At 44.7% G+C, this 27,068-nt stretch overlaps 4 protein-coding genes across 4 annotated transcripts; 2 read left to right on the plus strand and 2 right to left on the minus strand.

Moving 5' to 3' along the window:
• Window positions 1–1,992: 1,992 nt before the first annotated feature.
• On the minus strand, window positions 1,993–10,514 carry LOC101757040 (pectate lyase). Its single transcript, XM_022825995.1, has 4 exons — window positions 10,088–10,514; window positions 3,628–3,842; window positions 2,756–3,535; window positions 1,993–2,648 (listed from the first exon to the last, which is right to left on the minus strand). Exons 1-4 carry the CDS (start codon window positions 10,094–10,096, stop codon window positions 2,288–2,290), a joined length of 1,365 nt encoding a protein of 454 aa, XP_022681730.1. The 5' UTR covers window positions 10,097–10,514; the 3' UTR covers window positions 1,993–2,287.
• Window positions 7,046–12,132, plus strand: LOC101756624 (histone deacetylase 1). The gene is made up of 7 exons (XM_004965956.2): window positions 7,046–7,739; window positions 7,835–8,275; window positions 9,375–9,605; window positions 10,522–10,613; window positions 10,712–10,775; window positions 11,413–11,493; window positions 11,634–12,132. Exons 1-7 carry the CDS (start codon window positions 7,200–7,202, stop codon window positions 11,739–11,741), a joined length of 1,557 nt encoding a protein of 518 aa, XP_004966013.1. The 5' UTR covers window positions 7,046–7,199; the 3' UTR covers window positions 11,742–12,132.
• A 1,191-nt stretch (window positions 12,133–13,323) lies between these two features.
• Window positions 13,324–15,585, minus strand: LOC111257029. The gene is made up of 2 exons (XM_022825994.1): window positions 15,180–15,585; window positions 13,324–13,938 (listed from the first exon to the last, which is right to left on the minus strand). The coding sequence occupies exons 1-2, from the start codon at window positions 15,406–15,408 to the stop codon at window positions 13,637–13,639; spliced, it is 531 nt and encodes a 176-aa protein (XP_022681729.1). The 5' UTR covers window positions 15,409–15,585; the 3' UTR covers window positions 13,324–13,636.
• A 1,477-nt stretch (window positions 15,586–17,062) lies between these two features.
• LOC101757434 (probable LRR receptor-like serine/threonine-protein kinase At3g47570) lies at window positions 17,063–21,036 on the plus strand. Its single transcript, XM_004965958.2, has 2 exons — window positions 17,063–20,288; window positions 20,455–21,036. The coding sequence occupies exons 1-2, from the start codon at window positions 17,237–17,239 to the stop codon at window positions 20,838–20,840; spliced, it is 3,438 nt and encodes a 1,145-aa protein (XP_004966015.1). The 5' UTR covers window positions 17,063–17,236; the 3' UTR covers window positions 20,841–21,036.
• Window positions 21,037–27,068: the final 6,032 nt, after the last annotated feature.

The following is a 27,068-nucleotide window of genomic DNA, read 5'->3' on the forward strand; positions in this document are numbered from 1 at the left end:
ATAGAAACCAGAGAGCTTGTACGACGGACACCACTTTGTCCTGATGCTAGGGGATAGCACACATGGCGACAGAGGGGCCGGTACAGGATCAGGCAGATGCGCGACAGTGATAGGGATTAGCGGCGATGATAGGGCAGCGAGGAACAACCGGTTGGGTGCTGTTACATTGCGGGTAAAGTGACTAAAGGCTGCACGATGTGCTCAACTTCGACCCAGCCTAGCACTTAGGGGTTAGGGCACGGTGGCAGGTGGAGGCGGTGCGGAGCTTAATATAGAAAGGCGACATTTGGTGTACACATAATAGGGCTTTTCTATTACATGAGAGAATGATATTTTGGAAAACGGCTTGAATGGGATGAAAAAAGGAAAGGAGTGCATGGATAGGCTTAGAATATTTTGTAGTGTTTTTGGAGAAATTTTGGGAATTTTTGGAGAAGAGGAAGAGCTCTAAGTAGAAATTGGGGTACACTCATTGGGTGTACCTAGCAATTTAGAAGAGGATGCCGAAGGAGAGGGGGACTGCTTGCGCACTGTGGTGTGATACATGCACTATGGGTCCCTGTGGACCAGGCGGCTCGTGCCTACGGTCCACTGGATCGGGTGCAGGCGCAAGGGGAGGTGGGAAGGCTGACGGAGTCGACGACGTTAGCCGGCGGCCCCACATGGCAGGGGGAGAGAGGAAGGATGGGGGAGATGGCGGGGGTGATGGCGTCCCCCTTTGCGCCGGCAGCCGGGCGGCACCACTGCAGGGCTCACCGGGAGCATGCCGGGAAGGTGCTCCCAGTCGCCGCCGGGCTTACGAACTAGCCCGAGAGAAAGAGGGAGGCTAGGCAAATCGGATGGTGGAGCTTTGGGGCTGGGAGAGGAAGGAGGAGGGCACGGCCACAGAGGGAGTAATCTTGGGTGCAGCCGGCCTGGGTGTGTGCTCCGGGAAGGGTTCGAGGGCGCCTTTTATAGGCCGAGCGGAGCGTGGAGCGACGGCCACGTTGTAGCTGGTGGATGAGGACGGACGGTGGTGCCGTGGCGGCGAAGGAAGGGAAGGGGAGCTGCTCTACCACACCATTAATGGCAGATGGTAGCTGGCGGTAGTGGTGTCAGGCGGGGTGGCAGTGTGGCAGCGTGGTGAGGTGGCGGTGGGAGGATAAGGGAGAGGTTGCTTAGGCATGAAGAGAGCAAGGGGGGAGGAATTTGGTGGTGTCATGGCGCGGCGGCATGGTGGTGGGCGTGGCGGCGCTAGGTGCTGGCGGCAGCGCACATGTGTGCATGTGCGGGTGTGTGTCGTGGTCGGGTGGCCTGGAGGCGAAGTAAGTGAGGGAGAGCTGAACCCGGCGGAGGGTGGCCAGAGCAGTGAGGGAGTCTGGCAGCGGCACTGACCGAGAGGAGACGGCCACGTGGGGCAGCTTGCATGCAAGTTGGGCCAAGGCGGAGCTGGGCCGGACAGGAAGCGGGTCGCATGGACTGTTGTGAAAATGAGAGAAAATGAGAGAAAGAGGGGAAAGAGGTCGGCTGGGCCAGGGTGGAAGAGAAAGGGAGGGAGACGGCCCGTTAGCCATGGAAATGATTCGGTTATTTACTTTGGAAGGTTTTTGTTTAGATTTTGAATTGAAGTTTAACTCCAAAGGAGGTTTGAATTGAGAGTTTGGATAGGACATGGAAGCAGAGATTTTCGAAGGGAGTTTGAGATCTAGAGAGATTAGAGTTTGGAGTAGTGGCTTGCGGTTGGTGTTCAAATTAAATTTGAATATTGATTCTTAGGATTTTCGGAAGAGGGAATCTATGGAATATTATTTCCTGGATTTGGGAAATAAGTTAGAGAAATAGAGATAGCTAGAGCATTCAAATGCAACACATATGTTCATACTTATGCAGGGTTTATTTGTAAAAAAAAGTTTTAATGTTTGGGGAAAGAGAGAATATGTTTAGTTTAAAGAATTTTTTTTAAAAAATTCATATTTTTAAATGCTTCAAAAAGCGGGATGTCACAAGGCCCTTGGCATATATGCATTTTCTCAGTCATGATCTCCAGCAACGATATGCAGAGTTACATACAAACATGGTCTTCCATTGTCCTGTTAACTTGCAACACGCCCACTTTCACCTCCCCTCTTTGTTACATGGCAAGCGGCGAGTGCATGAACAACCTATAGGGTCCTCTGAATTAACCCCACAGATTTGTTGAGACTGTTCTAGTACATTACGAATTACTTCAATTAATTTGCATGACGAAATTAAAGGTTACAAAACTGCTAGAAATGTGTCGGCCACCACCTTTGATGATCTCGCCGCTCTAGCAGGGCTTGCCGGGCTTGCAGTCGAGGGAGCCTGCAAAGCGCGTGAGCCTGGTGACGTAGGAGCCGGGCTTGGGCTTGATGAGGTCCTTCTTGTTGAACTGCCTGTTGATCTGGCCGCCGGTGACGGTGAAGTAGGCGCCCTCCATGAAGAGGTCGTCCTCCGAGTGCCACACCCAGTTCTTCCACTCCGACTCCGGCGCGTCGTGTTGCTTGGTGACCTGCTTCGCGGCGAGGTTGGGCGGCGCGATGTAGCGGTTGCCCTGGCTGATGATGGTCGGCGCCTTGCTGCCGCCGATGGCGTACATGAGCCAGTGCGTGTAGTCGTTGTTCACCACGTGGAAGAATCCCCACCGGCACCTGCAACGATTTGCATCAGTACCCATTCATGGTCATCATGGTCTTATGGATGATGAGATGGAGAAGAGAAATTGTTGCAGAGAGGCCACCGTAGGCACAACACAAACCTGGGCATCCTCTGCACGAGTCCTCTGCCGAAGTGGTTGAATGCGACGGTGATCTGCATGATCTGGTCCTCGGGGTGCTTGTCGCTGGAGCTGAAGAGCATGACGTCATTGTGGTTGGTCATGTGGCAGTTGGAGATGGTGACGCCGGTGGACTTGGCTATGACGTCGATGAGGCCGTCCTGGCAGTTGGAGAGGGAGAGGTGGTCGAGCCACACGTTGGTGGAGCCGAAGACGGTGATGCCGTCGCCGTCGGAGACGGTGCGCCAGCCGAAGTGGTCCGGCGAGTCCCGGATGTTGCCGCCGTTCTTGTTGGAGGAGATGATGTCGTTGATGTGGATGTTGTGGATGATGACGTTGTTGGCGAACTGCACCGTCAGCTGCGCGCCGTTGGCGATGCGCACCTGCACGCCGCGCCCGTCGATGGTCTTGTCGCCGCGGATGATGAGCTCCTCCTTGAGCGTGATGATCATCGTCTTGGCGAAGGTGATCCACAGCGGCTCGATCTGGATCACGGCCCACCGGAGCGTGCCGGGACGGGGGTTCACCACGTCGTCGTCGGTGCCGTCGGTGACCACGTAGAACTTGCCGGCGAGCCCGCCGGTGGTGTTCCGGCCGAACCCCTGCGCGCACCGAGCCAGGCGCTTCCGGTCCGTCGCCCAGTCCTTCCGGCACCGCCAGCAACGGTCGATCGGGTTCGTCGCCTTGCACGGCCCGTTCATCTTGCCCTTCTTCTGCCCGAGCATCTCCCTCCTCGTGCTGATATCCTCCTTCTTAATCGATCTGCATCACCACGCGCCATGCACATTCAACTTCGATCAACAACTCTAATTCTCATGATGGTCCAAGAATGAACGAATGATCGACGGGCTTGCCTGTGGACGGCGCGGTTGAGTTGGTTGGGAACCTCAATGGGGTCGTGCTGGTAGGTGGCCTCCGCGGCGGCGTCCGCCATGAGCTTGCGCTGCCGCCAGTAGTCGTCGAACTCGCCGATGTTGGCCTCCGACACGGCCGCCGACAGCAACAAGACGACGGCGTACAGGACGAAGGAGCCCGGTCTGCTCCATCGGAAGCCCTCCTCCATGGTGATCTATCAACTAATAATAATAACTCCAAAGATCTCCTCCCTCCCCAATAATCAACACGACCCACCACTGCGCCTCCTCCTACCTTTATCTTTCTATGCAGAGAACTGCTAGGTATATGAAGGTAGGACGGTGAGCGCCATTGCTCGGTCGAAACGTCGAGGAACGGGGAGGATTATATAACAGGGCCACTGCTACCATGGGGATCGATCCAGGTGGTGGTAAAATTAGGGAGCGGTGATGCGAGGAGGGAGGCGAGCCGCACGAACTTAATTTAGCTCTGAGGAATGAGCGAGGTAAGCTCATGTGTCGGTCCTGTTAAATTGCTATTATTGGTCCGGCGGTGCAGAAGGTTTGTGATGGATGAACTAGTCCCCGATTTATGCATGTGTGTTGGGCGACTGAAATTTCAGAATGATTCAGTCCACTACTCTATCAACCCACGTCCTGCACGGACGAGAATCTAATTAAAGTTTCTTATCTTTGCCCTCCCCTCGCTCTCTTTATGATTTTTCCATCATATTTATAGCTTAATTTTATATCCTTCGCATCATATATCATTATGTGTCTTTAATATGTGTGTTAGTTGAAACTTGAAACATTTAGCTTTAGTTACGCTAATTCTTGCCAATCCATGTATCGCTGCTCCCATAAATCTGGATTTTAGATTTCCGATTTTCATCATTTTAGTTGTTGTAAGCTTTGCATGTTAAGTTCAAACTATTGTGCTTAAGTATTGTACCTTTAATTTAATTTTTTTTTGATATTTTGTTAAAACATTCTAGATCCTAGCTAGATTATCGCATTTTCAGTCCACACAACAATACTTCAAATATTAAAATTCCACTATTGAAAAGTTATAACTGTATTGCTATACTTTTTTATAAAAAGATACTTACAATTAAACAGTTAATGCATATATGTCGCAATGTGTTAGTTAAATTGTATAAATGTAGCAACTAATAGAATTTATTGTAATTGTCATTGACATATGCTTATACGTCCATGCATACATGTGTATACTTGGTCTACATGGTGGCACACATCATGTATGTTTACTTTAAATCAGCTTTTTATATCTTACTAGAGGTAGAAGTTTGTAATTTAGAAGCATATATGCATTGTTAGTGTCATTGGTATTGGATACGTTAAGGAAATATTTTTCATAATTTCTAAACATGAAAATATATACTTATCGGCCATTTGTACATTGTATATACTTGGTCTGCACAATGGAACACATCATGCATGTTTTACTTTAAGCTAACTTTTTATATATTAATAGATATAGAAGTCTGTAATTCAGAAGCATATATATGGTACCTTATCGTACTTTTAATAATAATGTATGTGACTAATTTAGATGTAGGTTTAAGGGGTTATTTTAGCTTAACTTTAATAATAGCATAGGTGATAATTTATATGCAAATTTAGGGGCTACTTTCTTATATTAATGATAGAGGTAGGTAATTTAGATACAAATGTTAGTTTACATTACCTTTTATAATGATAGGGTGGTAATTAAGATACATATTCAAGGTTTACTTAGTTTTTTTAGTAATGGTATATGTGGGTAATTTTGGAACAAATTGTAACCAATTGTCATTATTGTCAATGATGATTATAACCGATGACCGGATGTGTTTGTTTTTATTGAGAATTTATAGGATTTATCTATTTTTCTGACACATCTAATGAAGATTACCATCCAATTAGCAATAGTAATGTAAGATGGTGCGAACGGCAAGCATGACAACAAAAGAAGAATGGGATGACGAGGTTAGGGAAGGAGGTTTAGCATATGTTTGGTTTTGGAATATAGTTAGGGTTCAAGATGGATTTATTGGATGCCAAGCTTCAAGGAATGTTTGCATGAAGATATGACTGAGTTATGGTGGGCTTGGTACAACAAGTGATCTAAGCCAAAGAAGATTCCTCTTTTATCTACTCCCCTCCATCCAAGAATATGCTACGCTTAAGTTTGTCTTAAGTCAAAGTGTTTTAACTATAAATATGACTAGTAAAAAGATCACAAAGATTTATATCATAAAAACGATGTTAAGCAGTTTCGTCATGAAACCGGTTTATCATAACATGTAACTTTTTATATTTGAAATAAATTATTTTAGAGATGTTATTAGTCAATTTTGATTTAGGATAAACCTAAACATAGTTATATTTTGAGACGGAGGGAGAATGAGAGTGTCACCTAACGAAGTGTAAGATAATATGTCCAATAAATCAACTATATCACATTTTAAAATACGTAAGGGTCTACATGTATATTGGAAACAGGAGTAAACTGTTTATAGTAGTTACTCAACGACGAATGGTAGCCCTATTATTAGGAGCAAAATGGCTTAATAGACCAGCACATAATTTGTGCTGTTAGTGCCATTGGATCAAATTCTGAATTTTTTAGTTTAAAGTAGGCCATTTCGGCGGAGCTCGTCTTCGGCTCTCTGCTCCACTGGAAATGGGCCTATTTTGGCCCCATTGAAATTTACAAAGCAATGGCCCAAAATTAAGTGTAACTTTTTTTTTTAGATTTTCTAGTCAACTAGGTGCATTTCGTAATCTTGAATGAATCAGAAAAGTTCCAATGATCATAAAGAAAAGTTCTAATATTTCATCGAGACCGAGAGAGATACAAACTAAAACTGAGATCGGTACTGGTGGGGTGAAGGGAAGAATAGGCTCACGATAGGGTGGGTGGAAGTCGGAGCGGTGTAATGTCAGGACAAAAGAGGCAAAGTGAAAGTAAAGAAACATGAGTTGCTAATTGGGGAAGAATAGGATGTGCCTGGATGGTTGGAGAGACAATGCGCTCTAGCAGGTGGTAAGGGGTTGCGGACGTAAAACACAACCGGAAACGGTGATGGCTAGAGGTAGACGACAAGTGGCACCTACATATGTTCACGTGGCATATAGAATTCTTGATTTATCTCATTCCTACCATGTAATATATGTAATGTCCATAATTATCTATTATCTCCTACAAGCTACTTGGTAATTAGGATGGAGCATTTGTTTTACTGCCGGTGGCATTAGGATGGAGCATACTAATTTCTATGTTAGAATTCATAAAGAACTCGGTAACCCTAGATCATACTCAAAGGAGCACGAACGGTAGAATCCAGCTAAAGGTGAAAAAGGCACGGATCTTAAAGCACGTCTATCTACAAAAGAAACAGTATCACTCGCCGTCGCCTACACCTCTCCAAATTCTCACCCCACCCGGTCCATACAGCTGCCAAGCCCCCAACTCAAACGCCGCCGCCAAGCGCCGAGCGCCCCGACGAGACCCAACCCAAAAGCTCCGTCAGGAAAGGGAAGCGAGAGCACCGCCCGCGAATCCGGCGATGGACGCGTCGGCCGGCGGCGGCGGGAACTCCCTGCCGACCACCGGCGCGGACGGCTCGAAGCGCCGCGTCTGCTACTTCTACGACGCGGAGGTGGGCAACTACTACTACGGGCAGGGGCACCCGATGAAGCCGCACCGCATCCGCATGACCCACGCGCTGCTCGGCCGCTACGGCCTCCTCGACCAGATGCAGGTGCTCCGCCCCCACCCCGCCCGCGACCGCGACCTCTGCCGCTTCCACGCCGACGACTACGTCGCCTTCCTCCGCTCCGTCACCCCCGAGACGCAGCAGGACCAGATCCGCGCGCTCAAGCGCTTCAACGTCGGCGAGGACTGCCCCGTCTTCGACGGGCTCTACAGCTTCTGCCAGACCTACGCGGGGGGATCCGTCGGCGGCGCCGTCAAGCTCAACCACGGCCACGACATCGCCATCAACTGGGCCGGCGGCCTCCACCACGCCAAGAAGTGCGAGGCCTCCGGGTTCTGCTATGTCAATGACATCGTCCTCGCCATCCTCGAGCTCCTCAAGTATCATCAGGTATGCCAAATCCTCTCGGATTTTTGGTTTTTTTTCTTTCAAAAATCAACAGTATGACGGATGGAATTACCCCATATTCTGTAATTGCTTTGTAGCGCGTTCTGTACGTCGATATTGATATCCACCACGGGGATGGCGTGGAGGAGGCATTTTACACCACGGACCGGGTGATGACAGTATCGTTCCACAAATTTGGGGATTATTTCCCTGGGACGGGGGACATTCGTGATGTTGGGCACTCGAAGGGGAAGTATTACTCCCTCAATGTCCCATTGGATGATGGTATTGATGACGAGAGCTACCAGTCATTATTCAAGCCGATTATGGGCAAGGTGATGGAGGTTTTCAACCCTGGTGCGGTTGTGCTTCAGTGTGGTGCGGATTCCTTGTCGGGAGACAGGTTGGGCTGTTTCAACCTATCTATTAAGGGGCACGCGGAGTGCGTGAGATTCATGAGGTCCTTCAATGTCCCACTGTTGTTGCTTGGTGGTGGTGGGTACACCATAAGAAATGTTGCACGCTGTTGGTGCTACGAGGTATGTAACAGGAGAGTTTCCTTCATGGAGGAAAACACATTTTGTAATGCCTTTTGATTTGTTCAGTTGTTCGTTATTGTACTTATTCCAGTAGTATTGTCGAATTAATTATGTGAAATAATAAAAAGTTATTGCATTGTACTGTGTAGCATGAAAATCTGCCTAAAATGTGTGGTAGGACTGGTATGCTGGTTGAATACTCACGTAAAAGTAATATGTTATATGGAATTTCATTTCCATCTGTATTTTCTATTTATTTCAAACACACACAGATAGTCTTCTAAATCAGGTTACATAGGCGTTAAATAAATAACATATTCTCCAACTTTACCTATAATGTTTTCTTCAAGCACTTATATGTTGTCGCTATCTGACTATGTATCTAACTAACTTGCTAATATTTCCTTTTTTTTCCTTTTCAAAACACTACCAGCAATTTTCAGTTTCCATGTACTCCCCTTGGGCTCTGACATCAACTTTTCTGTAGACCCAGTAAAGCCCTTGGCTTCACAATCTACCTTTGTGCAAAAGTAAAACACATTTTTTTTAATTTCTGCCCGTGTTCCTAGTTCTGTATAACTTTGCTTTGATTTATTAAGACATTTCGGAGCAATATTTGAATTATCAGAAAGTTTTTGTGAACTAATCTGCAAAGATAGTTTCTACAAACTTTTTTGTTTGCATTGCCATGAAGCATCTTGCTTTAAAAAGATTGTGCATATCATTATCCAGTTTTTACTTGCTGAATGCTGACCTTCGTTTTCCTGTAGTTCACATGTTTTGAGTTGAGTCTACTAAGATGCCACAGGAATTTGATTTTCACTATTTACTGTTTAATAACTTGTATGTTTAATTATACGTGAATAACTTATGTCTGTACCGAATAATGTTCCCCCCTTTTTCTTCAAAGATTAGCTATTCCAAGTTCCAATTCATTCAGCCAATGGATAATCAATTGTGCTCTCATCAATGAAACCGGATTAAACTATCCAATATACTGTTGATTGATTGGGGCTAATGCTGTTTGCTAAATATGCTTAGTTACCTGTATTTATTGTTGATACATCTTTCCTTACTTTTCCACATTTTTTTTGAGCAGACAGGAGTTGCGCTTGGTCATGAGCTCACTGACAAGATGCCCCCTAATGAGTATTATGAGTATTTTGGTCCAGATTACACTCTACATGTTGCTCCAAGTAATATGGAGAACAAAAACACACGGCATCAATTGGATGATATAAGATCAAAACTTCTTGATAATCTATCAAAACTCCGACATGCTCCTAGTGTCCAATTTCAAGAACGACCTCCAGAGGCCGAGTTACCAGAGGTGAGAATTCCGTTACAAGCAATAAAATAGTTGCATTATGTTGTTTTATACTTTAAAATAAGTCAGGTTCAAAGATAAGACCATCTTTAATAGATTTTCTGTGAACACGACCACCCTGAATTTCAGATTGTCTTTTTGGGATAACTGGGGCCGCAGCTCCCTAGTAACTGGTGATGGAAAATAACCATGGAAAGTTGTGGCTTATATGGCTCCACAATGTTTAATTATTGGGGAGTGACATTGCTTGCTACTTGTTTTGATATATAAATGACAAAAACACCCTGTTCATGTAATCCTGTTCTGCTCATGCGGGTGTAGCAGGCTTTCCTTGCCTTTTCTGCTATTTGCTTTCCTTTTTGTCGTATAGTTCTGTTGGTACGTTAGGTTGGTTTAGAAACCAGACTGAACTACTAGTTGAACTGCAAAAGCTGGAAAAACGAGAAAAAGAACTGTGTAAAGAATGTGGGCTCAGTGAATCTTACCCACAACATACAGAGGAGGTTCTGAAGTAGTCCAGTACCACCCTTGAAGTTGCAGCCCCTGTGGCAGAGAGACAACCGTATGGATAAACTACAAACACCTTGCAATGAGAAAATGGCAATGCTCAGAAATAAAAAGGAAGAAAACAACAAGCCTTAAACATAAAAAACGCAATACTGCAACACAAATCCAACCTGTCATGAAGTGAAATCACAAAAGCTCAACACCCAAAAGTTGAATAATGCAACCCAATAAACACAAAAAATGCAGCTCAACAAGAGATGCAATTCCATGGTGTTACAGATGTAGAATTTCACAAAAGCTTCATCCCATCTGGCTGCCACTATGGTGGGAGATGTGAACTAGGAGGGTTCTGCATGCCAGAAATAAACGATTACACCATATTATGGCTAATTTGTGTTCCTGTTTCATGTAGCAAGATGAAGATAAAGAGAACCCTGATGAAAGACGTGATGCTGATTCTGATGTGGAAATGAATGATGCCAAGCCTTTGGAGGACTCTGGAAGGTATTTATACTTGTTTCTTCAACATTAATGTGAATTATAGCAGCAACTGCTTCAGGTGGTTATATCATGTGCTATAACATGTGTCTTTTCTATCATAGGAGGAGCAACATACAAGGTGTAAGAATGAAGAAAGAACCTGCTGAGACAGAGGCAACTGACCTGGTATTTTTCATTTTGTATTTGTGTTAATTTAAATGATCTATGGGCGTGAATTTCCACTTTTTTTGTTATGGAATGTGTAAATTGGAAGAAATATAAGCACTTCTGCTAGGTTATGTGCTGATGTAACATATGCAAGTGCACATGGTACAGTAGTTCTTATTACCTGTTGGACAGTTGGAATCAGCTACCTTGAATATGACCCAATGTGCAATGTGTTCATGTGATGTGGTTTGATAATAATCCTGGCTTGAGAGAACCAAGATGCATTGGACCAACAATTACTCTATTACTCTTAATAAAATGCTTTCTTATGAGTATACTTTTGTATCACAAATGAAATATTAATAGAGTAAATCTTGGACAAAGCCTTTTCCTAATGAAATGAAATATGCCCTACAATGTCAAATGGAGGGGAGTATCTTTTTCTCTCCATGTGCTTTAGTAATTCCCATGTTTCCATAATTTTTTTCTGGGGAAGCTTGTCAAGATTCTGTACTGTCCATTTTACTGTGAGGACTTTTTGTTGAAACAATATTAGGATTTTTTTCAAGAACATGATGCATGTGTCAGCTTTTATTTCCTTCAGTTACATATCATTTTCCGCTACTGATGCTCTTGTTTTTTTTGTGACATGTAGGATGTTAATAGTGTAGCTGCAGAACATTCAAGAGGCAATGGACCTGTTGCTGATGGAGTTGGTTCCTCAAAACAAACCCTGGCAAGTGTTCTTTTGTCTAGTTGAACATCCAATCTACCAACTAATCAAGAGTTCCAGGGGACTTGCTCAGCGTACTTACAGATTCTGTACTGAAAGTCCCTAAGCACAGCTGCCGTTTCTCTGGTTATTATTGTTTGCAGCCTAATGATGCAAGTCCAATGGCCGTAGACGAACCAGGTGCTCAGAAAGTTGAAACAGAGAGCTCAAACAAATTGCAGGACCAACCAACGATGCAACAGAAGCCATAATCGGGCACCTTAACTTAGTACCTGATGCAATTGCATCTGTAGCCTGTAGATTCTTTTTTTCATGTTCGTTGACCGTAGACAAGCCGTGACAGTTGAAAAGCTTTAGCAGGGAGCTGAAACAAATGCAATTGGAACAGATTATGCATCTGAACCCATGATATTTTGATCATTACATTTGAGTTTCTAACATCTGCAAATGATAGTTTTGTTTCGTCATGGAAACCTTATCCTTAACCCCAAGCTGCTGCAAAGGAATTGATGTCGTCATGAAATATGGTGTGGCCCAAATAAGCAGTGTTTTTGACGTAGATGGTACTTTTGGCACATGTGAGTATGTGACTTTGTAATCTGTTGTAGCTATGCGAAAGCTCTGTTGGTTGGAGTTGTCTTCTCTTCTCATCCCTTGTGTATGGAGCTTGTGGTAGCCTATTAATTAGAAAACTGTTATTTAACAAATGCTAGTTTACTGATGGGCCGCGGGTCACAGCTTGTCTTATTTTGCCCTCGATTGCATCAGATGAAGTTGTGGCTTGCTGCGATATTGATGATGTGGTAATTTCTTTCTTCTGTATGCTGCCTTTGGATTTTCGTATGGGAAGGTGCAGGTCCCATCCACTGAACGGAGAACGCAACAGGAGGGCAGAGGGACTGGTGATGGAACATATGATTGTCAAAGTTTTGATTCAGAACTACAATTTTACGACTTGAAGATGTACTAGTTTGATTGGACTAATTTTTTAGCAGGTAGAATACTGTATGATTTTACGATTCTGTTATGATTCTACAACTTGCAATCTTATTGAGAGAGGCGTCAAATTAAAAGTTGGTTTTTGTGCTCAAAATATTCTACTCCTTCCGTTCCAAATTACTATTCGTTTTAACCTTTCTAGGTACATAATTTTTACTATGCATGTAGATATATATTAATTTGAGACGGAAGGAGCAGGTGGCATCCGATTAATGTTACAACACTATCTACTGGGTCTGGGAGTAGCCATGGCATATTACTGCTCCACTTCAACAAACATGAAGTTCGCTGCAAAGCAACTACCAAAACTTATGTCAGTGAATTATTCCATTCCCTATGAATAACTTCATCGTTTACCAATAAACAGCTATCCATTTTATTTCAGAATGAAGGAGATAACGTATTTCTTGTATGTCATGCAGATGTTTCCGCGTTGAGTGATATCAGAAATATATTTATGCCGTCCTGAATTACTACTCGTTTTGACTTTTTTTAGATACATAATATTATATATATATATATATATATATATATATCAAACGTTTTGTATCTACAAAAATTAAAATGAATAATAATTGGGACGGAGGAAGTACTAACTATGAACTCAACTAATTTGTAACCTAATAACTTTGACTTGTACGGGTCTACATAATTGAGTATCTGCTCTTCACGTGTCGCGCGTCGTCAAATCCCGAAGGGCTCCCAAAGAAAACCCGTGACACATCCCCTGCTGCTTACATTAACATGATCCGTTGATTTCTCCACTGGGATGTTTATGTGTACGCTGGGGCGAAGGTACGGTGTGATTAGAGGGTGCTAATGCATCCTAAAAAGTTAAAAAATAATGGTTAGTATAAATTTTCACCATATATACATCCTTCATAACTATACTCTATGCACCTATAAGGCAAGTGCACCCTCCTTCAATTTGCTTAAACTTCACCACTGTGGGTACGGCAAGTACGGACCGTGAGGTCTCGGAGGACCGTTCCTAACGGACGTCCAGCTCGTCCAACTGCTTAAACAAGAAGAAAGAAATGGCGCAACATGAACGCAATCGATTAATTATTCACCATATACACATCCCTCACAACTATACTCTATGCACCTGTAAGGCAAGTGCACCCTCCTTCAATTTGCTTAAGCTTCACCGCTGTGGGTACGGCAAGTACGGATCATGAGGCCTCGGTTGATGTGGGTACGGCAAGTAAGGCTCATGAGGCCTCGGAGGACCAGTTCCTGACGGATATCCACCAGCATGTCTGGAGCGCTCCTTTGCAGCTGGCTGCTGCTGCTCAGGCCTGGGAGGACCAGTTCCTGACGGATATCCACCAGCGTGTCTGGAGCGCTCCTTTGCAGCTGGCTGCTGCTGCTCGGGTGAGAGCAGCGGCGCTGCTGCAGGAGGCAGCGTGCAGCGGCAGCCGTTCGAACACGCTGCAGCTCGTCCAACTGCTTAAACAAGAAGAAAGAAATGGCGCAACATCAACGCAACCGATTAATTTTGTGCATAAACCGTATGTTGATAAGATTCTTTTCTAGGTGTTACGAACACACATATGATTATGGTTTTTCTATTGATAAAGCTCTACATATACTGTGTTTGTTAATTTGTTAACGTGCACTCTAATTAAGTTACACCCACGAGACTCCGTACACCGTACATGTATAACTGTGACACTACGTTAAAAACAATTTTCACTGGCAGTTAAAATCGATGGAATCCGCTAGCACCTCATTATCAGCACAAATGATGTGAGGAAACCCACCAGCAACTCACTGTCAGCCCTATTTACGGATGTCCAACCGTTCCAATTAACGCTGGTCGGTGCTCGGCAGCCCACCAGTACAGATATTTATTTTTGGGATAATAAAAAAACAGCCCCACCGGCCGCGGGAGCTCGCCCCACCGGCCGCCGCTCCCGCCGGCGCTCGCGCCTGCCCGCCGCCCGCCGCTCCCGCCGGCGCCCGCGCCCACCGGCCGCTCGCCGATGCCGCGCCCCATCGCCCGCCGCTCGCCGAGGCCGCGCCCGGTCGCCGCTCACCCGTCGCCCGCCGCTCCGGCGCCCGGGCCCGCCCCACCGGCCGCTGCTCCCGCCGGCGCCCACGCCCACCGGCCGCTCGCCGACGCCGCGCCCCGCCGCTTGGAGACTTGGGGGCGGACGGATGGAGAAGAAGCGAGGATGAGGATGTCTATTGGTGGATAAGGGATAGGTACGCTGGAGAGATAAAGATAAGGGAGATGTAGGTGGTATTTGCGCTGGCGACTAACGTACCCACCAGCACAGATGTATCCTATTTGTAACGGGAGTGCTTAGTTAGTCCGTCAGTACAGAGCTATTTGTGCTGATGGGTACTAGCTTGGCGGGTGCTAATTTCACTTGTCAGCATGCTATTTTCGACATGCCAGCACAAATCATTTCTGACGTAGTGTGAGAATTTTGTACATGCATGTACTCCCTCCGTCATGAAATATAAGGCATCCTAGAGATTGTAGGACATATTAGTGGGAGTAGCAAAAGACACGTATACCCTTAAATTATATGTGGGAAGTTATGTTGTCCAGCTTTTTTAATGACAGTTGCAATAATCAATTTACTAATGCTAGTTTCCTCGAAAAAAATAGTTAATGCAAGTAGCAAAAGAAAAAGGGTTTGTGAAAAGAAATCAGGCCGGGGTAGTGGGCACTTAACTATAGTGTTCGCCACCAGTATAGGGTTCGCCACGAGAAGGGCCCGCAGGCTTGTCACGTTCAAGAGATCCGTAGCCGTAGGAGATGCCACCACTGCCGTCGCCAATGCAGATCACAAAGTGCCAGAAAATGATACAGGCCACGAGCGACCTCGTCATCCAAACTTGCCAAATGCTTGGCGACATGGATGGGCGCGCGGGGCGAATCGACTTATGGTTTGCGAATGCCATTAGGGGTTTAAGAGGGAGATATATGGTTGCGATAGACAAGGGCACGATTTGCTACCAGCCTTGCTCGGCTCTTATGCATACCCGCACCAAGGTGGAGTGTGGACGACTTTGACTGTCTCGCAAGGTGATCACATATTCCCATTAGGTCCGTCAGGTCTTGTGCGAGTCCACTCCTTGCCACCACGCGCGGAAAAAAGATGGAACAAGTGGAGCATGATAAGGGTAACGATGGATTGCCACGATGTCTCTCGAAGGTGCTTGGATGTAGAGTTGCTACCCTATTTATAGGGATGAATGCATGCGTGTATGTAAACGTCTGAAAAAGGCTAACATTAGTTCATACCATAATGAAAACTACAGCATGCGGAAAAATCTCCCAATCCCCACGAGCGTGGCTAAGTCAACATTGCGTGTAGAAATTTTTAAAAGTAAGCTACGACGTTATTACAAGTGAATTAGATATGATGAGATATTGTTTTGGTGCTGCAACTAGGCCTCCCTACGCGCACCGCGGGCCAAGAATCACTCCGTAGTGGTGGAATCTTGATCGATGTGCTATGTTCCACTATGGCATGCCGCTTCTTGACCGGAATCATATTGACACATCGATGCATTATTCTTTATTGTGTTTGTAATTAGTTATTAGCAGTAGCTCTATTCCAAAGGCCTATCAAACAATACCCCTCAGCTAGCTATAAAATTGGAAATTTGGAACCTTAGTTTGTCCTAATTAAGTCACACTATGAAAATATATTTCAAAACAAATCTAATTATACTCATTTGATATTGTAAATATACTATCATTTCTTTTCTACAAGTAGTATTGCATCTAACTAAACAATATTGTTCAAATTCATAATAATATATAGTTTTGTTTCACAATGGCTGTCGTGATAACTAGTAGAGAGAGCTTTCCTGAAGACTACCCCACCCACACCATAGTGCAAAAATAAGTCACGCCACCATTCCATTATCGTGCAAAAAGAGGTCATACTTTGAAATAGTGAACTGGGGCAACGATATTTTCGAAGCTCATCGAACTTTTGACTAATAACGAGTCTACTTGGACATATCTCGAGTTCGTAAACATACTGCTTTCAGACTTTAGCATATGTATGGAATGCTATGTATGCAAATTCAAAAATTAATCTTTTAGCATCACAGAATCTATGTACACAGAGTGCAACATAAGCACAACAGAAATGAGTCCATCTAAAAAAATGAAGATACTGAAGGCCACACCAATCAGGATTTGCATCGCTATAACTGCAGGGTATCCATTACACTTACAGTGGCATCACCGTAGCCATAAAGTTTCAAAACAACGTTCAAGAATGTATTTTGGACCATGCCCATATACACCCCGTTCGTTACAAATTTTAAGTAATTTTAGCCTTTCTAGATGTATAATTTTTATCATATATTTAAACATTTACATATAGCTAGATACATAAGTAAAAACTATGTACCAGTAAAGCCAAAACGATTTTTTATTTTGAACACAGAGAGTATATATTGCCGTGTATGGACCATATGCCGATGTTTGACTACTGTGTCACAGGGATAGGCATAGGAGTGGGTTCGAATGCAAAACCCACACATTGGTCCATGAAATGCTTAAAACGACCTGTAATTTGCGGATTCGCGGACTTACCCATTTGATTTGCAGAAATAAGCACAACCTATTCTCTTCTGAATTTTCCTGCTTGGGGGACGGTGAGCCAGCTCTATAAATTCATGTACCATAGCCTCATAAGCACCACAACTCAAGTTTGCAATTGAAGTACGAGAAAACAGCACCAGCTCTGTAATCCACCCTGGCGAATAGATGGCATCTGAGTATGCTAGCGCCCCTGGTTCCCCTATGCTTGTGGCCATCTTGCTCGCATGTCTATCCTGCTTCCTCTCAATTGCATCTTCTTCAGCTCCCACTGCACCACTTCACAATACATCTGACACTGATCTCCAGGCCCTGCTTTGCCTCAAGCTCCACCTCTCTGACAGCACCGGAGCCATGGCTTCATGGAAAAATGATTCAGTGCAGTACTGCAGCTGGCCTGGTGTCACCTGCAGCAAGAGGCACGCATCTCGTGTAGTCTCCCTGGCTCTCGATTCAGCTGGCCTCCATGGTCAGATACCTCCTTGTATTGGCAATCTCACTTTTCTTAGGTCTATTCACCTTCAGAATAATAAATTGAATGGGAAAATTCCACCTGAACTTGGGCACCTGAATCACCTCACCTATTTGAACCTCAGCAACAACAGCCTCACAGGCATGATACCAAATACTCTGTCTTCCTGCTCCCGCCTTCATATCATTAATCTCGCAAACAATTTCCTTGATGGTGAGATCCCCACAAGTCTCAGCGAATGTTCAGAACTTCAGAAGATCTACCTGTTCAATAACAAATTATCTGGAATCATCCCAGACGGGTTAGGTACACTCTCCAACCTATCAGTTTTATTTCTCGCCAACAACGATCTAACTGGCGGTGTTCCTCTTTCACTCGGGAGCAATTCATTTATCAGGACTGTCATTCTCACAAACAACACGCTAACCGGAGGCATCCCACCTCTCCTTGCAAACAGTTCATCACTTCAATTGCTAGATCTAACAAACAATCATCTCATTGGGGAGATTCCTTCTGCTCTTTTTAATAGCTCATCAATTGTAATATTAGCCCTTGGGGTTAATAACTTCGTTGGATCTATCCCGCCACTTGTGCATACCTCGTCACCACTAGAGATTCTAATCCTATCAGAAAACAATCTCTCAGGTAGCATACCTACCTCTCTAGGAAACTTTTCCTCTCTGACATGGCTTTTGCTTTCGCAGAACAGCATCAAAGGAGCCATTCCATCGAGTTTAAGCATTATTCCTACAATAGAACAATTAGACCTGAGTTTCAACAACCTGTCGGGGACTGTTCCAGCTTCTCTTTACAACATAACAACGCTAACATACCTTAACATGGGCATGAATAGCCTCACTGGGGAAATTCCAAATAACATAGGACATACCCTACCAAATATTCAAACACTGATTTTGCAAGGAAATAAACTTAGAGGTCAAATCCCCGCATCCCTAGCCCTCGCAGCAAATATTCAAGTGATAAATCTCCGTGACAATGCATTCAGTGGAATTGTTCCCTCCTTTAGGAACCTTCCCTACCTGACTGAACTGAATCTAGGGATAAATCAACTCGAAGCCGGAGATTGGTCTTTCTTATCCTCATTGAGAAATTGCGACCAGTTGGTTTACCTATGCCTAGACAGGAACATCCTTAAAGGAACACTACCAAGTTCCATTGGGGACCTTCCAAGGAGTTTACAAGTATTATTGTTAACAGCAAATAAAATATCTGGAGCCATACCACAGGAGATTGAGCAACTCAAAAACCTTACACTTCTTTACATGGAACATAATTTACTTGCTGGAAATCTACCAGACTCAATTGGAAACCTTCCAAACTTGTTTGTCCTTAGCTTATACCAAAACAAACTTTCTGGACAAGTACCTCTGTCCATTGGTAATCTCAGTCAACTCAGTGAGCTTAACTTACAAGAAAATAATTTCAGTGGTTCAATCCCAAAAGCTTTAGGATACTGCAAACATTTGGAAGCACTGAACCTCTCCCATAATAGCTTCAGTGGTAGCATACCGAAGGAGCTCTTTACTCTTTCCTCGCTTGCGGAAGGTTTTGATTTGTCTCACAACAAACTGTCTGGAGAAATACCACTGGAGATTGCCGGCTTGGTAAACCTCGAGTCCCTGAATATTTCCTATAACCAGTTGAGTGGAATAATCCCCTCCACTCTGGGACATTGCATGCACTTGGAGTCCATCCACATGGAAGGGAACCTTCTACATGGGACAATCCCTGAATCTTTCACTAACTTAAGAGGCGTCAGTGAGATGGATCTTTCTCTCAATAATCTGTCTGGTGAAATCCCTGAATTCTTTGAGTCCTTCACATCTATGAAGCTTCTGAATTTGTCATTCAACAACCTTGAGGGACCAGTACCAACAGGTGGGATATTTCAGAACACAGGAGTGGTGTTTATTCAAGGTAATAAGTTGCTATGCGCCAGCATCCCTTTGCTACAGCTGCCACAATGCAATACAGAGGCATCCAAAAAATGGCGAGCCTCTGCTATTCTGAAGATAGTAGGATTTACTGCTCTTGCTTTGGTCTTGCTATCATGGTTTGCCGTTGTTCTTTTGAAGAAGAGAAAGAAAGTTACACAATCATCTCATCCATCCTGCAAGGAGTTGATGCAGTGCTCATACGCTGATTTAGTCAAAGCTACAAATGGTTTCTCCTTAGCCAACTTGGTTGGCTCAGGAAAATCTGGATCAGTCTACAAAGGTAGATTTGAGTTTGAAGAACATACAGTTGCAATCAAGGTTTTCAAACTTGATCAACTTGGCATACCAAAGAGCTTCATTGCTGAGTGTGAGACATTGAGGAACACTCGCCATCGTAATCTTCTAAGGGTGATAACTGCATGCTCAACATTTGATACAATAGGAAATGAGTTCAAAGCTCTCATTCTTGAATATATGCCTAATGGTAGCCTAGAGGGCTGGCTCTATCCTAATCTGGACAAGTATGGATTGAAAAGAACATTGAGTTTGGGCTCCAGAATAACAATAGTCACGGACATAGCTTCTGCTTTGGATTATCTGCACAATCATTGTGTGCCCCCTGTGGTCCATTGTGATTTAAAGCCCAGCAATATCCTTCTTGATGATGTCATGGGTGCACGTCTTGCTGACTTCGGGTTAGCTAAGTTTATTCTTAGCTTTAGTCATTCATGCCATCATAGTTCTACAAGCTTATTGGGACCAAGAGGATCAATTGGATACATTGCACCAGGTGAAAACGTTTCCTACAAAAACTGGAGATTTTAAATATCACAACCGTTTTGTCTATTTTTGATTATTCATGTTTTACATTTCCACTATTTGACAATGTTCTTTTATTTTTTTTTGTCGGTATTAAGAGATAAAAAATTGTTTGACCAATTACACATATATTACAGAGTACGGCTTCGGGAGCAAACTCTCAACTGAAGGCGATGTCTACAGCTATGGAATTATCATCTTAGAAATTCTCACAGGGAAGCGTCCAACAGATGAGATGTTTACTAATGGTTTGAACCTTCACAAGTATGTGGAAAAGGCATTCCCTCAAAAGATTGCTGAAGTTCTAGATCCTTGTATTGTCCCAAGTTCTGAAGATGGTGATGCGGACAACATTTTGGACCATGGAAATAATGCAACAGATGGGGTGGATATCTGCATCTTGCATCTCGTTAAACTCGGTCTTTTGTGCTCTATGGAGACACCAAATGATCGACCAACAATGCAGGATGTTTATGCTGAAGCAATTACAATCAAAGAAGCATTTGCAGTGCTACATGGTTGAGCAAAAAGTACTGTTATTTCTGTTGTTCACATACTAGTAGAGCATAATGGGCTTAAGAATCATTTACTTTGTGGTTGTGGGTCAGGTCTTCCATTTCGCTACTGTGTTTGTGTTTGTCATGTATCAGAACTATTAACCAAGTAATGAAATAAAGTTCGCCATAGGAACTACATTACCTTTATTTTTGTTACATTGTCTAATTGATGCAAGTTCCGTAATAGCATTCTACTACTTTGACACCCAGTTGAGCGCAACAATGTAGAAACTAGTCAGAATCGTGCAAGGCCAAATTATTGGAATTGAGAGTCAGGCAGTAGAAATGTCTCCGATAAATATTTTTGATGAAATATGGATTTCTCCTCGGTAAAAAAATGGGAGGATAATTAGGTCTCTATACTTTGTAATAACGAGGAAAAAATAATTTTTTTAATCGTTATAGTTTATACAAAATAGGGTCAAGAGTGCCTGCTAGACGTACCTCTTGCTTCAATCAACGGGGAAAGGTCTGATTCTCAGTTCAAGTGTCCAACATAAAACCATAGACCAAATTGCCAATTTTACTAATTATTTAGATAAGAGTAATAGGCCCAAACAATCGATAAGCCACGGAATTGAAGAATGCAAAATTCCACAGGGAGAGGGCTCGTGAACTGCAAGAAGGGAGGTGACTTACTGGCCACATGGCACCCAGTCCGGCGGCCGGTGCTAATCGTGTGCGCGAGGTTCTAAAAAAATGGTCACAAGCAGGAGCAAGGCACCTAGTCAGTTTAGAATGGCCGCTACCGGTTGGTGTGCAGCAGCATATCTGATGAGCGTTTGACGTCTTTTATTTTCTTTTCTTTCTCTCGGCTGCTGGTTTCTCTCGTGTTGTAACAACTTTGTTATTTTCTTCTAAATCGAAAGATACGTAGTTCTACAGCGTATTAAAAAAAAGAGGTTCCTAAAAAATCCTCATCTGGTTTATCAACTTCGTGCCTTCGTTCCGCAGGTCGTTGGCTCCCAGAACCAGGGACCCAAGGCGGGGGGTAGCAATGTAGGACGCGCCGCCAAGGCTCCAACGACAGCTGCAGCACCTCCGTCCTCCGCCCGACGGCCTGCGCCGCCGCTCGCCGCTGCCTCGCTGGCTCGTTGGCGTTGCAGCCGTTGTGGGCCGGCGATGTGCGGAGGAGTCTTTTGAGTGGTGGTGATGTTTTTCGGCCCTAGGGAATAAATGGGCATTGAAGGGCCTTCTATGGGCTTTAGCGTGCACCAAGGTCGAATTGACTTCTGACATTTAGTTTGTATTTATTTCAATGTATCTGTCTGCATTTTTTTTACAAGTTATTATCTGCATTGACAGTGACCATGAGCTTCCTCTTGCTCACCTTCCTGGTCGCTGCATTCTCAGTCACACGCAGCTGCGACGCTGCCACTGCCCAGTGTAGGATTTGATTTGAGCTCATTATTCTAATGAATGTGCGTTGCAATTCAAAAGTTTCAGTAGCGGTGCTCATCTGTATCTGTTTCTCTTGAGACAAACAATGTCCAGAAATGCTTTACATAAGGCATTACAAAGGAAAACGCCGGTTATATAACTGTTGATACAAAAAATCGGACAGTGGTCCCGACTCCTGCGTCGGACACACGACTCGGGAGAATCTGTTTAGTTTTTGTTCGGGTTATCGTCCTGGTGCGGTTCGCGCGGCGTGCCAGTCAATCTGACCTGTTGATTGATAAGGAAGAAAAGATGTCAAATTCCAGAGATTTGATCGGCTGAGGTTCCGATCTACTCCAAAAGATGTATCAGCGGATTGACCAATTTAATGTAAAGATGACCGGCTATAAAACAGCCGATAATCACGTAGCAAATGTAAAACAAACTACTAGAGTAACCTAAACAATGCTACAGAGACAACACTTGGAATAGATCTAATCGGCTGTATGATGATAAACAATGTATTGATATAGCCGACAGTTCGTGCCTCAAGCTGGATAACTGGTGATAAAAACTAAAATAACAGGCAAAACCTATAATTCTAGCAAATATCGATAACTAGTGAATAAATCTAAACGAAACAACAGCAATGCGCCCGAAGTTAAAGCTTAGATATTACTCGAAACGTGGAACTTACAAATTGGCCGGAGGTCGCGTTGATGCAGCCCTGCCAATTCGCACGAACTCGTGAAAAGAAAAGGGTTTGGCGAAGTCGCCAACTTGAAAGTAAAGTTGCGTGAAAAAGTAGATTTGTATTGATGATTGTTGGTTGTTTTACAAGCCTCACAAGGCACCTATTTATACCCTATTACAACTGATTTTCTAACCGACTATGATTTTATCTTTTATTCAAAGTAACAAATATTTACATACGGATACATCTCGCATTGGAGTCGAACACCAATCAATCCTTTATGGGCCAACCCTGTCTTCATCTTGTTACCACCTTGGCCCATTCAGACCCATATCGGCCAAGCTGTTCTAGCTTCCGTCGGCTAATTGGCCGAAACACTGTAGCTCTATCGGCCAATTTACCTAGCCACAGCCCCTTGTTTAACCGTGTCGGCCACTTTCTTCTCCTCTTGACGCCGATCCTGACACGTGTCAAAAACCGGCGTCAACACATGCCCCCCCCCCAGTTTCGGAGTGAAACATATCTTTTGCTCCGAAATTTTCTCAACCCTGATTCCTTCCTCCGGAAGAGACGCAACACTAAATGCAGGAAAACCCTCTTTGCTCCCGAAATTTTCTCCTTGATGATTGCATTTGTTCGAATAGAGCGCCCGCAGGCAACCGCTCCTTTCGAAATTAGCACAGACGGCGTGGTAAAAATTCCATATTTACCCTTCTCTCGAGCCATCCCCCAGATACTCATCTCTTCCGCCGCTTCTTCTTCCTCCGGGCGAAAAGGGTTTCCTTTTCGGCGAATTGTCTCCCAACGCACTCCAGTGCCCCTGCTCATGCCGCCTCCAGGCGCATCCCAGTGCACTCCGGTGACTTACTTATGTTCTTCGTCGATCGCACCGGCTCCCAAGTTTCAATAGCGGCACCCACAGCTACCATGGCCTTCGTTCCTGAGGTAAATCTTCTGGGCTTTCCTCATCTTTTCACGATTTCTGGATCTATTTTTAGTCTTTTTTCGCACTTGCTTAGGAACTCAGGCAGAGAATTACCATCCCCATGGCCGACACCCCCGGACTCATCAGTCTTAGCCCTATGGGAGATCCTGACCCAACCGATCTGATTAGCCTGGAAACTCATTGGATTCCATTTAAACAATCAACCATGGATTTGGACATTTGGACGAACACCTTCAAGTCTTGGCCGAATCAAACCCCCGGATGGAGAGATTGGTTTTTTAGAATGTCAGATTCCAACAGAGTCGTCTGGGATGAGCGAAAAATTGGTCATTGCATAAATCTGTCCTTATCTCACATGGAGAAGAATGAATCTTTGCTCATCGCGTCGTCTTACTTCTAATCCGACGCTCTTAATGCGTTCCTTTTCGGCCATGGACCAATGTCTCCAACCTTGGCCAATGTCCTGATGCTGACCGGCCTCGATATTTCCTCCGCCGATTCGCCTTTCGATTTCTTAATCAAACCTATTCATCTGCTGGAGACAAAAGCCATCGGCGGATGGAAAGACTTTATTGAGAAGAACATGAGGACTGGACCCATTACGGAGAAGGAGCACACGGCCTTCTTGTTGGCAAATCGGCCGGTCCTACTTCCAACACACAAGTTTTGGCCGAAGCACTAGTTAGAGGCGCCGCAGTCCCTTTGGGAAAGCACCTGCTAGGATCAGTGTACTACATGTTTCATCATGTCGTCGTACAGCTGTCATCTGGGGAACCCATCGGGAACCCTGATAGTCCCTGGTGGTTTATCAATCTCTGGCTTAACTTATACATGAGCAAAGTCTTCAAGAAGCGGATTGAGACCAAGACTTTCCCTAATGTCGAATCAGAGACTGACCCATCGGCAAGACGCCGCTGCACCTCCTTCGGTGAAGCTGTATCTTCTTTCCCAGGCAGCAAGCTCGCTCCCTCAAGAATAGCCGAGCACTTCATATGCTTTTATAACGGCTTCAGAGAAGAAGTGACGAACTGGTATCCGTATCAAAGAGAAGATCCAACTTTTGAGAATCCTGACTGCTTTAACTCAGGTACCAACACTTTTGATGAGAGAATCATGGACATCTTGATTAAACCTAGGATTCTGCCGGTGAACTTCTTTTTTGGGAAAGATTCCCCAACATACGAGTTCTACAACCCGTCAATAGCGGCTAGACAATTTGGCTTGGGACAAATGCCAATCGGAGTTCACTTTGTCGGCCGAGTGAAATTTGGAGAACCGGTTTCAAGAGGACTGGAATACAACAGACTATGCAATCTGACACCGGATTCCAACACCATTAATCTGAGCACTTGGCTGGTTGTCCCCTTCTCTACTCAGCAATTCAAATTATGGTGGGCCGAGTGGAAACAACACCTTTTTTGTGCGGCCCCTACGGTGTATTGCAATCAACTGGACCCCGCTCATGCTGATCCGAATGCAGAGGTAACAATACTTTTTTTCTGTCGATTCCTTACTTTCATTCTTTCATGCCGCGGAACTTTTTCATCACTGTCCTTTCTTCTTTGTGCGGGTCGATAGCCAAGTGCCTCCAGCGCACAGTCGAAGCGACAGGCTGATAGAGATCCATCATCCGTACAAGTCGTACCCTCTTATCGGCTATCATGCCCCATCAATGGAAGACATAGCCACCGGCCGATTAAAGCACAAGCTCAAAATGTCTACCATAAAGAAAACAAGTCGCAGGGTACGAGCTCTTACTGAATCGGCGACAACTCGGACAACCCACCAATCGACAGCAACGTCGACCGAGCCCTCAGCCGCACCAATCCAAGCAGATGTCTTGCCGACAATTCAGGACATTGATCCCCTGGCAGCATCAGAAGTTGGGTCGACGGTTGCATCTCTCCTGGTGGAGGCCATACAGGTAATCTTACTAGTCTAACTTCTTCATATGTATTACCAATACTAAATCTGTCCCTTCTTAACAGGCCGCACAACATATCCCGGAGCAGACTGTTCCTCAATCGGCCGATCCCCGAGCCGAAACTGTGCCATCAGCAAATCTTCAAATTGAGGTAAAGAACATACTCTTCACTTAATCTCCATAACTATTTCAACTAAAATCGGTTGATTCTTGGCACAGGATGCTCCAGACACATCGATCGTTCCCCTTGAGCGACTATCAACAGAGGTGAGAAAACCAAGACTCACACTTAGATCTAGTATTCTTTTATACTCACAAATGCTTCCCTTTCCCTTCTCCAGGAGGCTGGTCCAAGCACACTACCGGCTACTACTAGAGAGCCGATTATTGTCGAATCTTCTCCCTCTGATGAACTACCTCCGCCGATTCCTTAGACGGGAGCAGCAATTCTACCAACCCAGGCAGAAGAGATTCGTTTTAATGAGGTAAGAACCTTCTATCTTTACCAGCCGATTCCTTACTTCTGTCGGCTAAAATGTTTTCCGACATCTCTGTCGGAGCAGAATACACCAAACAACAGCCTCTTCTCTTTTGCAGTTGCGGTCTCTGATGATGAAGAAGTCGCATCGCGCCAGATAACTCTGAGCTCAATACTAGAAGATGTCCATGCCAAGCTCCAAAACATGCGAACCCTTCTTCAGGAAAACGTTGGCCGATTGGTGGAAGATGCCGAACCGATACGGCAGATTTTCAACGAGATCAAAGGCCAAGTCCCAGAAGACGCAGAAGAGGCTCTCACACCCGCAGCATACATCGAAACCATGTGGGTTCTAGTGTTTAGAGCCTTGCGACACATGGCCAACCGTGCTAAACTGGAGAAGGTGTGTCAAGAAGAAGAATCTTACAAGCACCATGCACAAGAGGTACACCAGCGGATCGGCATGCTCGATACCTCCCGTCCGAGCATCTTCAATGTAATAGACTGGCTCAAACGGCTCAGAGCAGAACTTGCCAAAGAGATGGAACAAGTCGTGAAAGCTATCGCTACCGAAGAAAAGAAGCTCGAAGATCTTCCAACTGTCATCGCTGATTTGAAACAAGAAAGACAATCCCTCACTCATGAGGCCATCCATCTCTATTGTAATGTGCCGGAAGTCCCAGAATCGGCCGATGACAATCGGTGAGTATTGGATGCAGCCGACCAGGTTCGCCTGCAAGCAATCGAGGCCATAAACAACCTCCTCAGATAG

The sequence above is a fragment of the Setaria italica genome, chromosome IV, assembly GCF_000263155.2.
Source record: "Setaria italica strain Yugu1 chromosome IV, Setaria_italica_v2.0, whole genome shotgun sequence".
Classification (NCBI taxonomy): Eukaryota; Viridiplantae; Streptophyta; class Magnoliopsida; order Poales; family Poaceae; genus Setaria; species Setaria italica.

Coding starts and splice junctions, on each gene's coding strand:
- LOC101757040 (XM_022825995.1), bottom strand. Junction 3,536..3,627: donor CTCAACCGCGCCGTCCACAG/GCAAGCCCGTCG, acceptor GTGGTGATGCAG/ATCGATTAAGAAGGAGGATA. Junction 2,649..2,755: donor CTCGTGCAGAGGATGCCCAG/GTTTGTGTTGTG, acceptor AAATCGTTGCAG/GTGCCGGTGGGGATTCTTCC.
- LOC101757434 (XM_004965958.2), top strand. CDS start 17,237: ATGGCATCTGAGTATGCTAGCGCCCCTGGTTCCCCTATGCTTGTGGCC. Junction 20,289..20,454: donor AATTGGATACATTGCACCAG/GTGAAAACGTTT, acceptor CATATATTACAG/AGTACGGCTTCGGGAGCAAA.
- LOC111257029 (XM_022825994.1), bottom strand. CDS start 15,408: ATGGCATTCGCAAACCATAAGTCGATTCGCCCCGCGCGCCCATCCATG. Junction 13,939..15,179: donor TACTGGTGGCGAACACTATA/GTTAAGTGCCCA, acceptor TTGTTTAAGCAG/TTGGACGAGCTGCAGCGTGT.
- LOC101756624 (XM_004965956.2), top strand. CDS start 7,200: ATGGACGCGTCGGCCGGCGGCGGCGGGAACTCCCTGCCGACCACCGGC. Junction 8,276..9,374: donor CACGCTGTTGGTGCTACGAG/GTATGTAACAGG, acceptor TTTTTTGAGCAG/ACAGGAGTTGCGCTTGGTCA. Junction 11,494..11,633: donor GTTCCTCAAAACAAACCCTG/GCAAGTGTTCTT, acceptor TATTGTTTGCAG/CCTAATGATGCAAGTCCAAT.